The 12500-nt window shown below is 35.4% G+C and overlaps 1 protein-coding gene across 1 annotated transcript in view; it reads left to right on the top strand.

Annotated features, from left to right (window-relative positions):
• Positions 1-12500, top strand: part of LOC113824541 (proteasome adapter and scaffold protein ECM29) — a 16982-nt gene that overhangs the window by 2113 nt on the left and 2369 nt on the right. Inside the window, exons 3-23 of the mRNA XM_027377281.2 lie at positions 133-249; positions 1692-1810; positions 2385-2534; positions 2779-3777; positions 3881-4082; positions 4337-4496; positions 4766-4914; positions 5275-5403; positions 5696-5825; positions 5972-6159; positions 6287-6391; positions 7215-7367; positions 7581-7650; positions 7832-7989; positions 8099-8213; positions 8349-8532; positions 8840-8957; positions 9192-9362; positions 10214-10459; positions 10772-12058; positions 12358-12490. Coding sequence (XP_027233082.2) covers positions 133-249; positions 1692-1810; positions 2385-2534; positions 2779-3777; positions 3881-4082; positions 4337-4496; positions 4766-4914; positions 5275-5403; positions 5696-5825; positions 5972-6159; positions 6287-6391; positions 7215-7367; positions 7581-7650; positions 7832-7989; positions 8099-8213; positions 8349-8532; positions 8840-8957; positions 9192-9362; positions 10214-10459; positions 10772-12058; positions 12358-12490 — 5083 coding nt within the window. The remainder of the gene's footprint in view (positions 1-132; positions 250-1691; positions 1811-2384; positions 2535-2778; positions 3778-3880; positions 4083-4336; positions 4497-4765; positions 4915-5274; positions 5404-5695; positions 5826-5971; positions 6160-6286; positions 6392-7214; positions 7368-7580; positions 7651-7831; positions 7990-8098; positions 8214-8348; positions 8533-8839; positions 8958-9191; positions 9363-10213; positions 10460-10771; positions 12059-12357; positions 12491-12500) is intronic.

The raw sequence follows: 12500 nt of genomic DNA, 5'->3' as shown, positions 1-12500 counted from the left end.
TGTATATCTTTTTGATGGTTACTTCAGAAATTTAGATATATGTCATCCAAAGTAAATAAAAAATCTTTTAAGATATTCAACTTTTAAATCACAAATCCGATGAATATATGATTAATACCATTTTCTCTTAAGGTTATGGAATTGTTAATCCATGTGAATCGACGGGTCAAAGATCATGAGTCTATCCAGCTGCCTGTTGAGGCTCTGCTTGCCCAGTACCAAGATCCAAGTGCTACAGCATTTGTTACGGTAATTATACCTTTGTTTCCTGTTTAGTGTAATTTTTAAAAGCTTTTATGACATTGACCTTGATTGCTTTGTATAATTTATCTAGTTGCTTATCTAAGTGTTTAACTGAGTGATTTACAAGTTTAAGATGTTCCATGATTTTGGATTTTTGGTGTCAGTTTTCATTTAGGGAGGTTCATTAACATTTGGATCTGGGTGCATCAAGGTTTGTGTGTGGACCAAAATCTGGGGAATAGGCTTACTTGAGTGGTGACACTGTTGAGCGTGTGGCTTGTAGACCCAGCCCACATAGACACTCATGTGGTATCAAGGCTCCTTGCCTTCCCTTTACAGTGCTGTTGGCCCTTTCTCTACAAATGCATTTTTGCTGTATGGCATTTTCTAAGGTATATATTTGTTATTTGTCCTACTGTATTGTGATGGTGATAGATTGTTTTCATTGAGGAGACTCCATATTATCTCTTCAGGTCATATAAACCAAAATACATTTTATATTTTCATGAATGAGGTGTGGAACTATGTTTTTTGGCTCCTTGTGACAACTGGGGACATAGTTGTACAGTGCTTTTAGTGCATTTTTTGGGGCAAGTTAGTTTAGTAATGCTCTTTCTGGTTAGTACCTAGAGTAGGTAAGGTATAGTTTTACATCTATATCAATATCCATCTGATAAGGGAACATGTTTTGAGAATGAAGGCAAGTTTAAAAGATCCATGAGGCTGGACTGTCTCAGGGAAATCAATTGATTTTAGAATATTGTCTGACAAGGGGAAGGGGATATGATTGGATATGAAGTGGTATGTAGGGTGTTGTATGGATCTTGTATAAAAACAGATTGCAGTTTTATAAGCATCTGTACTTTGTCTTTTATGGTTGCTAGTGTGTTATAGGTGTTAAACAGTAAAATAGATTTTATCTTCATAACATGTTTTGTTTGTTAGCATAGCCTGTTTAATGCAATATGACTTTCTTTGAAAGCAGTCTATCTGATATGTGATATTTGTGAACATCTGTATAGATTCCGTGTGTGTGTGTTTTCACAATTCATTTGAAAATCTTGTAGGAGAGTGTTTATGATTTTTTTTTTTAGGGAGATGTATTTGCTTCTGGCAGCAGTGCCAGATAGGCTTACATGTCTGTTTCTGCTTGCTTGGTGTGAAATCATTGTGAATAAAGTGTACTTGTCCTTTGATCAAAATATTTGCTCTGGTTTATTTTGTGTTTGAGTTATTTGAATCATGTTGGGAAAGGAAGTATGTACAAGATGGCAAAAAGAAATGACTTGTGGAATTTGGATCCAGGTAATTATTTGGATGTGTCAAGGTCTGGTTTGCTAACAGTGGGACACAGCTATTATGGTACAGATTTTAGGAATTTGCTGGTAGATGTTATTGATTCTCTTGTCATTACTTGATAAATGTTAAAATCAGATTCATCCTTACAGAACTTCTCAATCATCTACATCAAAATGGGATATCCACGGTTGGATCTGAATAAGCAGGTGGAACTTTTGCCTCTGATGCTTAACAGTTTGGAGGGGAAACCTCAGCAACATCAAGACAGGTTAGCCAGTCTCCTTCTCTACCACGTTACTGTCAGGAAAGTGTTAGATGAGATTCACTATCATCCATATCAAATGATTATATTTTCAGTTTTATTTTATGACAATATTGCACAAGCTATTAATAGGGAATTTCTTGATATCAGATTTCATTAGAATGATGTCCTCAAAAGTTGAGCCATGCCAGTTTATAGGATACAAAGTTTAGTAGCTTATTATGTTTGTATGTAGTTTGTTATTTAAGATTTTTTATGTTATTCATTTTTTCAGATACATAGACTGTTATTATAGTTGGCTCAAATTATTTGTATTCTATCTTTAATGTATATGTTGCAGTGTAAAGTGTCACATGGTCTAAGCAGTATTCATGGGATACCAGTTACATATCATGATATAAGTAAGATTTGGAAAGTTGATAGGGGAAGGCAGCATTATGTCTGTATAGGATCATTTAGGAATGTATTGAAAATAAATTTCATGATTTGACTAGTTGTGTAGAAAAGTAATGTAATGGTGATAAAGACTCTTTTTTTTCTGCAATTAAGGGATAAGATATTAACAGGAGATTTTTTCCAGCCTTTTACTTCTGATGGTACCAGTATTTGGTCACATGAAAATCCCTGATTCAGCCGAAAAGACAGCTTCATTGCTTGGCTTGCGAGAACGACCAGGAATAACGAAGCTGCTTTTGGATTTCATGTTGGATGTTCTGCTTCTACCGTATGGGTAAGCTTCATTTTTTATTATACAATAGAATCTTTCCAGTTATATCTAAACTGTCAGTATGCCACATTAGGAAGAGTTGTATGAATACAATATAACAGACAGTAAGTACAATAATACATACTTGTAAAAGACACTCAATGTTACTGATTGCACCATTACTCTGCTAAGCTATTATGATGCTTAATAGAGCAGGGGAATAGCTCACCTGTATGACAGAGCACTAACACAACATTTATTTTTTCAGAGTTACTCCATTATCACAACAAAGACCATCTGACACTCCACAAGATAACTCAGAAGGCCCCCCTGTGCCAGGAGTACCAGCTGGTATGAGTATCAATAGTTTTAAACGTGTTATGGGAGAGACGCCTCCAAAGGCTGAAGATCTGGAGAAGCTGAAGGTCTCTATTATAAAGTTCTTAAGTTCAGATGTATTACTTCCATCATCTGTTGTTCTTCAGCTGATTGTTGGTGCTGCAGATACTAGATTTTCAGTGGCAAATGCTGCTGATCTGCAACTGAGAAGAATAGAAAGCAGTGTTGAGTGGAACAGCAGTGCAGTCATTGCACCTCTCTATGTATTGTTTCTTGGTACCTTAATGCCAAAGGATCGCACACCGGCAGACAAATTTAAGAACCCAGCAAATACCAGAATTCGTTTAAAACTTATGCCATACTTTTTAAAATCAAAGGAGGCTTGCAACTATGCTCCTCTTGCTTTGAAAGTATTTTTTGAGTGTCTTTGGGGCCAGAATTCAAATGTAAAGCTTAAGCAACAAGGAGTAAGCTTCTTGCATCACATGGCATTCAATGCTGACCAAGAAAAGTTGGCTCCAGTGGGAAGTGTCTTGTTTGGCGGAGTTGTCAAGGTCATTGAAGAAGAAAAGTCTGACCCTAAGCTGAGATCATTAGCATATGGAGCCTTGGCGAAACTTTCAGTAAAGCTTCCCAGTCTCCTTCTATCTCACCCATCACAACTGCATTATCTTCAGACTCTGATGAATGCACTTACCCAGGAGGAAGGGGATGTATTATTAGCAGTTCAGGAGGCTCTTTCTATGGTAGCTCCGGTATGCAAACAGCTGAATACATCAAGTCAAGATCAGCTGTGTATCCTGCTGTCAGAACATGTCCTGCACCACAATGCACAGTTGAGACGCACAGCAGTTCACTATGCAGCTTCCGTGTTCCCCCACGATCACGTTCCATCAAGATTCATTCTTATGGTGGCCACAGGAGATAGGTTAGTAAAAGATTTATATATATGTCTTTTCATTGGTATTTTTGTAAAGTGATTAAGAATACATTATAACCTTTGAAATGCTTAATTTTTTGTATTCTTTCAGCCATGATGATATACGATTAGAAGCCCGCCGACAGCTGTACAAACCATTGCAGCAGTCTAAGGATGGGACTCCTACATATCAAGTTCCACCTTTTACTTATGTTATCAGCTATGTACTGGAGCGTGTCGATGCTCTGCCAAGGAGCAAGTGGATGGATGTAGCAAATCAGCCAGTTCCATTTTCTTTACCAATCATGGAGCAGGTAGCTTTTCCTCCTGTGTATATGTAACTTGCAATTTCAAAAGATGTGTGTATGCCTTGTTTCTCCTTTCAAATGGCAATCAAAAGTGATTACTTTTCTCTATTCCTTTTAATATATCTATCTCTATAATACTGAAACTATCAGATGCCTTTTTAATATTGTTATTATTATATGTATGAATGATATATTTGGTGATAAAAGACTAGGAGTTATAGCAGAACAAGCTAATAGGTTAATGATATAAATTGTTACAGATGTTGAACTACCTAGAACACTGCTTAGCTGTTGAAGCTGGTACTGAGACTGGTCGTGGAGAAGGCCTGTTCTGGCCAGATCCTCCAGCTGTAGGGAAACTTTTGCAGAAGATAATTGATTTACATAATCAGAAAATTGCAACTGGTCGCATTGAAAAAGGTCAGTCAAGAAAATTGTGTTGTGTTCATTGTGAGTGAAGTTCATATTTGACATTTTCTTTATATACTATATATATGAGTTATTATTATAAAAAGTACTTAAAGGTTTAAATTTTCAAGAATGTGAAATATTCTATATAAATTGGTTTTAAATGTGATTTGTTTTGAGTATTGGTATATTACCATTTTTATTACTACTGTTATCTTGTCCCTTTTCTTTTTTTATAATTTTTTTCAAGTTTTTCAATAATCTGCTTTTTATTATTCCAGGACCTAATCCCTTCATGAGATATATTGGTTTTGCGGAGCTTGCAGCCAATGCTTGGTCACCAGCAGCCTTGGAATCTATTCTGAAAGTTGTTGCTGTTGCACCACATCATTTCTCGTCGCACTACTCTCGCAAATTAGACTGGATCAGGGTTAGTTTATGATTAGGCTCCCATGTTTTGATTTGTAAGTTTGTAGAATAGTACTTTTTTTTTAATTCTTCTTGGCTATTTTAATCTTCAGAATTATTCAGATATTCAGGAAACTTTAAGGTCTCTGAAACGTGTTTATTTTTACATGTTAGTTCTTTTCAAATTGTAAACATTGCTTACAAGAGAGAAAAAAGATTCCAAAAATTTTAATGGCTTTCTTCTTGTCGGGACATTCATAAGAATTTTCAGCAAGTAACCAATGTTTAGTGATGGAAACTTCATAAGTTACTTACAAAATGTTGGGACATTATACTTGACCACAGGTTTTGCATTTGTAAATGTCTCATTGTCTATTTTCAGAAATTTATCTTGCGTGGAGGACACTATGGTGAAGTTGCGGCCCATTTGTTTGGTGTTGTTGCAGGACAAGTTCAAGATCAGCAGGAATTTGAAAAGATTGTTTACCCAGTATCTAATATGAAAAATTTGGTGAGAGTTAGAACCTGTGTTTTTATTGTATTTCCTTGTAATTCTGAGAGTATTAGACAGTGGTTCTGATTTGTCTTACAGTCATATTAGAAAACTTGTTTCTGCTTTTTTTTATGACTGTCATAAGACGAATTCTTAACAGACTAAGGCAGATTATAAAATGATTTCCACAATGTATGTTATTTTTCTAAATGATGTCGAGTTATCCGGGAATATCAGAAGAAACTGTCCTACTGTTTTATTACAAGATTTTCTTCTTTGTAACACATTTTGACTTTTACATTTCATACAGCGTGTTGATAGCCAGGAGAGCTGTGTTTTAGCTGTGGGACATAGCTATGCAAACAACTTAAACATCATGAAGAAAGCAGATATTGTGTTGGAGGACTGGCCTGCATATGAGTCAATTGTCCATGACTTGGGTAAGCAACTGAGAAGCTGCTTTCTTAGAGGTGTTATTATTTTTTAATTAGAGATATGTATTGATAATGACTGCTGCATAGACATTCCATCTCCATATAGTATCCATTATGTTGCTTTCTGATATTTATTTCATGTTCTGCTACAGTGAAGCAGCTGTTAAGTGAAAACAACCCACTGCAAAATGCAATTGTATTGGCACTTGGGGAATTGGCAAGGCAGGGTCCCTTACCCCTTCCGGCTGGCTCAGAAGAGGATGAACCTAAAACAGTAACATCTCTTGCCTTGATCAAAGCACTTGTTACAATCTTTGGGAACAAGAAGATACCCTCAAAGGTTTGTATTTGTAGTTTTAGAGGCATTTTAGTTAGAACCATGTGGATGTAATACTGTTCATATGGTTGAAACAAGAAAAAAACTTTTAAAATTGTTATTTGTCTCATGTATTTCTTTTTTCTTTAAGATAAGGGAACAGTCAGTTGCCACTTGTGGTTACATTTGTGTTGGTCAAGAGAATTTTCCCCATAAGAAGAAAATTCTGGAAGCCCTTCTGGCACTTGCCAAAGAGGTAAGATTGATTGCCTAGTGCACCTGGGATTGCACAATTTTTAATTTAGTGATTTCAGTTGTGGTTTGCTGTACATCCCCATTGTTCAGGGCTGTATTTACAGAAGTATGAAGAATTAGTTTTTGGCCAACTTTCCATACTGTTTAGTATGCCTTGAAGAATGTAGTTGTAACTAGACAATCATATAGGACAATTTTGACACCAAGGCTCAAACCAAAAACATAGACATCAAGTATGCCATGATATCTGAGTGCAGCAATTAAAAGAACCTGCACCATAAAAGTCATTTAAAAGAAGGAACTATCCTAATTCATACAACTGAGGGAGTGAAGACATAAAACCTATTAGTATCATCATCATTTTTAAAATACCTAGATTCTGTTTGTGATTCTGTGTAAAGGAAGATCATTTTTACATAGATAAGTTTCAGTTTTGATGGCACTTTCTAGGTTTTGTTTCAGGATTTATTATTAACTTTGTATGTATCCCATCCAAGGTTTTTTTAACTCCTCACAGACAGGCTCATCCACTAGCCACAACTTTGTCTACACTTATCCAACCACATATATCAGTAAATGGCAAATATTTATATTCTTGGTATTTCATAAGCATTACTAAATATTTTCATTAGGCAAAACATATATGCATGTTTGTGGCAGAAGTGCAGTTACCTATAGTCTCGCCAACAAAGATAGAGCTGAGATATCGTGATTAGAAAAGATGACAACCTTTCAAGTAAATCACTTTCCACTCTTTAATCATTCTCATTAATTTTTAGATAATACCATAGAGCATATTAGATTTATGCTTGTCAATTCTACAGACAAATGAAATTGAAATTCATTTTGCTGTGGGCGAGGCACTCGCTGACTGTGCCCTAGGAGTTACATCACCATCTGGAAGGAATATGTGGACAGAGCAGGATCCTCTGAAGGAGCAGAAAGCAGTAGAGTCAGAAGAAGAAAACATGGAAGAGGTAAGTAGATACTCAAGACCAAAATGTTTACAGAGAAAAGGTCCTTTGTCCATGGTGAACAAACAAGAATATTTTTTTTCATTAATCAGTGCTTTTGATTTGTCTGCATGCTTTTTTCACTGCATTTTTATTTTTTATAATTTTCAGTTGTTTATGACATGACTGAAGATCCCTTAATCATCAGTAAATTAATGACTAAATTTTCTTTAACAGGGTAGTAGAGATGAGAAAGAGAAAGACACAGATGAGGCCATGGAGAAAGATTACGTGAAAATGGCAGAGAGTGAGTTCTGTTTCCCTTGCAATGTGAAAAGCATATGTCAATTATTCTCTTGTTCATGTTTAAGAGTTTTCATGAATGTGGAGTAATCTATATATGTAAATGAACCATAGAAAACAGTCGAAAATTCATACACAATAATTTTAGAATAATCTATGGATATATTAATTTCTGCTTTATTCAGAACCAGTAGAGGAGGCAGAAGCCATGGACACTACAGAATCCAGTGATGCCACAGTAGATATGTCACCAGATCAAGATTCAGACAATGATACACTTACTTGGCTCCTTGGTGAACTTCTTGACAAATATGTATCACAAACACAGCCCAGTGTCAGACAGGTATGACATTATCATTATCATCATACTGAAATAGATTAACAATTTATGTATTTGCGATGTATGATGGACTTGATAGTGACATAATGACAATAGTTATTCAATGTTCCAGGCATCCTGTATTTGGCTACTTGCCCTGCTCAAGAAATGTAGAACTAAACCCATCATTCAGAAAAGGCTGATTAGGATTCAGTCTGCCTTCATGAATCTTCTTGGAGATAACAATGGTATGGTATTGATAAAGATTCATGTTCTTTAAAGTATTGTAAAAGTGCTTTTTAAATTATTCAGCTTTGGCATTAAAATAGTGTGTGACATAAAGATAATCATATTTATACATATTACTTTTCTGTCATTGTCAGATTTGGTGCAAGATGCAGCCTCTAAAGGTTTAGGTGTTGTATATGAGTGTTGTTCTGAAGCCACAAGACAATCAATGGTGCAGGGTCTTGTACAGACTCTGACTGAAGGGAAACGCACCATCCAAAATGTGACTCACGATACAAAGATATTCCAGGATGGAGAACTGGGACGTGCTCCTTCAGGGTAAGTTTCCAAGGAGGATATAAGAGGAATTTAAATCATAATGTATGGAGTGTAGATTTTTGTTTTAGATCTTCTTAAATTGTCTGTTTATTATTTTATCAATTTATTAACTTAAACTAGTTTCAGGATAACATTTGGTGTAAACTCAAAAATGCAGTGAGCAGAATTATAGTATATTCTGGAGTTGGAATGTTTTTTTTTACACTGAAGATGAATGTGAATAGATTTTTTTCTTTTTTTCCTTCTTTTATTTAAGAAACCTTTTTTTATTCTGAAGTGAGACACATTTTTTCCTTCATCATTATAGTGGACAGCTGTCAACCTACCGAGAACTTTGCTCCTTAGCAACGGATTTGAACCAGCCAGACCTTATTTATAAGTTCATGAACCTTGCCAACCACAACTCAGTTTGGAATTCAAAGAAGGTAATCAGACAAATAAATCTGGTATTTGGTTTTATGTTTTTTTGTGTAACAAGACAGAGCACAATTAAAGCTATGTCCTTAAGTAAAAGTTTATAATTAAGATTACATAAACTTATTGTGTTACCTTATTATTAAAGACTATTTTGTTAAAGGAAGACATATATGGCTACATAGACTAACTTTACTATTTTTCAGATTCATATTCTATCCTGATTTATTTATTGTTTATTTCAGGGGGCAGCTTTTGGTTTTAGCACCCTGGCATCCCAGGCTGGAACACAACTGGAACCCTACCTGCCACAGATTATTCCAAAGCTCTATAGATATCAACATGATCCTACACCAAAGATACAGCAACCTATGGCAGCCATTTGGAATGCTCTGGTTACTGATACTGCAAAGACAGTGAGTTGCTTTTGTCTTTTTTTTAGGTGTATGGCTAATAGTGTCTACTTGGCATTTATATTATGCCTTTGAAGCATCATGTTCAGTTTGTTTCAAGAAAAAAGTTGGTTTACTGATACCTGCTCAGACCATGTTATTTCATTGAGACTGGAACATTCAGGATATGCAGATAAAAGCTTTGATTTGTATATGTGAAAACAACATGAATATCCTTATCAGTATTTATAGAGCATATTTTTCTCTCTATAATAAAAGATACGATACCCATGAATGCAAAGCAAATTGTGCCACGGCTTTGTAATAGCCAAACTATTTTATGAATTAAATTAAAAGTTTTCAGCTTAAGAAATCATTTTAGGTAGACAATAGATAAAGAAAAACTTGATTTTTTAAAAATTGGATATTTATTTAGTATTTTTAGATGTTTGAGTCTAGAGAATTGGTCCAGATTTTGATAATTTGAGATAAAATATATTCTCAAATGAGAATTTCTGTAATGAAATTTTATAGTAAAGGGAGTAGTGTTTTATTATTTAGCCATCATCATATGTATTTAAGAATATCTAATTATTAAGGGAGATTCAAACTGCATATAAATAGATAGATAGATTGATAGACTGACATTTTTTTTTTTTTTTTTTTGTTTGTTTGTTTGTTTGTTTGTTCAGGAGCAACTTTAAAAGATATTTGAGAATGTTCCTCTTAATGAGATGAATTTCTAACCTTTCACTATGAGCTAACTTCTCATTGAAGAAGTTTGTTTCAGCATGTTCAATTTTTTTTCAATATTGTTATGACTATGTATAATATTTTGTATATTAATACTTTACATTTTTCTTTTTTCTTTACAGATCGAGAAATATTTTGACCCCATCCTCTGTGATTTGATCAACAACCTGACACACAGTACATGGAGAGTCAGAGAATCGTCTTGTCACGCACTCTCCGACCTCTTTCGAAGGCAGTCAGCTGTCAATGCCCTCCACCGAATCAATGAAATATGGACCACTTTGTTTCGCGTTCGTGATGACATAAAGGAATCTGTCAGAGCGGCTGCTGAGAAAACTTTACAGATATTGAGTAAAAGCTGCATAAAGGTAATTTTTTTCTTGCTTCATGTTTTTTCATTCTTTCTTTCTATTCTCTTTCTTACTGCAGTCACATTCATGAGATAGGTGTAAAAAAAAATGCTTATTGAGTTCTAGAGCAAAGAATCTTGTCGTTGGCAAAGTCAGCACTAAATTATTTGTTAAAGAAAGCTGAAAGTATTAAGTCGAGTAAAGGATTGTGAAATTTTCAGATCTAAGTCAGAGGACTGTAACAATTTTTTGTTACTGTTATAAATGAATAAAAAAGTTTTTGAAGGAAATAATTTTGTTTATGTTATTCACTGCTACTTCTCTTTGTAGGTGTGTGAGGGCACTGGTGAAGAGAGCCAGAAAATGCTTAAGGAAGTTCTTCCCACTCTCTTGACTTCTGGCATTACAAGTTCTGTTGCAGAAGTTAGGAGTGTCAGCTTGCAAACGGTTTCCAAACTGTGTCGATCAGGTGGTTCTTTAGTAAAGCCACACCTTGGTACCCTTGTCCCTGCATTGTTGGAGGCTTTGTCTGGATTAGAATCTCAGGCTCTAAGTTACACATCAGTGAGACTGAATGATGAAGACAGAGAGAAGCTAGATATGGCTAGAGTATCTGCAGCCCGAAGTACTCCCATGATGGATACTTTGAATTATGTACTGCAATTTGTTGATGAGGAGTCCATGGAAAAATTAGTGAGTGGTTTGATAGATGTCCTGAAGAGCTCTGTTGGTCTTGCCAGCCGTGCAGGAGCGGCACATGTTGTAGAGACTCTTACTCACACTTGTCCTCGTCCATTGGAGAAATATACAGGAAAACTTTTGGCTGCTCTGGTAAATGGCCTTAGTGATAGAAATGCTGTAGTCAGAAAGGTATATGCTAATGCTATTGGTAACCTTGTGAAGACTGCTAAAGCATCAAGTGTAGAAAAGCTTCTCACCAAACTCCAGACCTGGTATTTGGAGAAAGAGGAAGATAGTGTTAGAATGAGTGGTGCCCTTACAATGCGCAGCATGCATGCCCAGAATAATGACATCATGAAGCAGCATGCATGTCAGGCTATGCCTCTTGCATTCTTTGCCATGCATGCAGAGAAAACACTAGAAGGTGATTCTAATGGTGCTGAGATTTGGGAGGAAATTTGGTCCGACAATACTCCAGGCACAGAGTCAGGAGTGAGGCTATATCTAACAGAAATCATTGCAATATGTGAACAAGCTTTACAAAGTTCTACTTGGGCTATGAAAGCTCAGGCTGGCAGAGCCCTCTCAACTGTCTCAGAAAAACTTGGATCAAGCTTAAACGATGCTTTAGTCCTCTCTTTAGTTACACTTCTTGTCAACAGCTTGCAAGGTAGAACATGGAATGGAAAAGAATCTCTTGTGACAGCTCTCTCAAATGTTTCTGTACATACCAAGTCTCACCTAAATACCTTGAAGCATCCAGATAGAGAGGAACTTTTGGTGGAAGAAGTGGTGAAAGTGCTGACAAGAGAAGCAAGTAAAGAGAGGATGGAATACAAAATCCATGCTATTAAAGCCCTTACCACTGTTCTGGATACTTACCAAATTGATAGATTTGAAGAAGTTTTTGACATCTGCCTGCCATACTTGAGACAAGTGAGTATATGCAACAAATATACATTATGTACATTACCGGGTAAATATGAGTATTTGAAATTGATAAATACCAAGTACATTCATAATTGTGGTAAACTTTTGGGAAAACAACAACAAAGAATTAAGTTGTACATGATTGAAACTAGAAAGTTAAAGTTTGTAGTTAATTTTTATTTTGTTTGTTTGTTATCATTATTATTATTATTATTATCATCATCATTATTATTGTATAATTTTACTATTGTTAATACTATTATTATTATTTTCGTATCTGCATTAATAGTATGTTCTCTTTCCAGAAGGATAAAGAAGACCACGAGGATGGTGAAGAGGAAGAAAGGAACAAAAAGGAAGAGTCGCTGCATTGGGACCTCATAGATGAAATGGTGCATTCCTTAGGTAGAGCCTGGCCAGCAGAGAAAGAGACGCAAGGTACTACATC

The sequence above is a fragment of the Penaeus vannamei genome, chromosome 14 (genome assembly GCF_042767895.1).
Source record: "Penaeus vannamei isolate JL-2024 chromosome 14, ASM4276789v1, whole genome shotgun sequence".
Lineage (NCBI taxonomy): Eukaryota > Metazoa > Arthropoda > Malacostraca > Decapoda > Penaeidae > Penaeus > Penaeus vannamei.
Note: the sequence above shows the minus strand (reverse complement) of the source record. Positions and strands in the feature narration are given on the sequence as shown.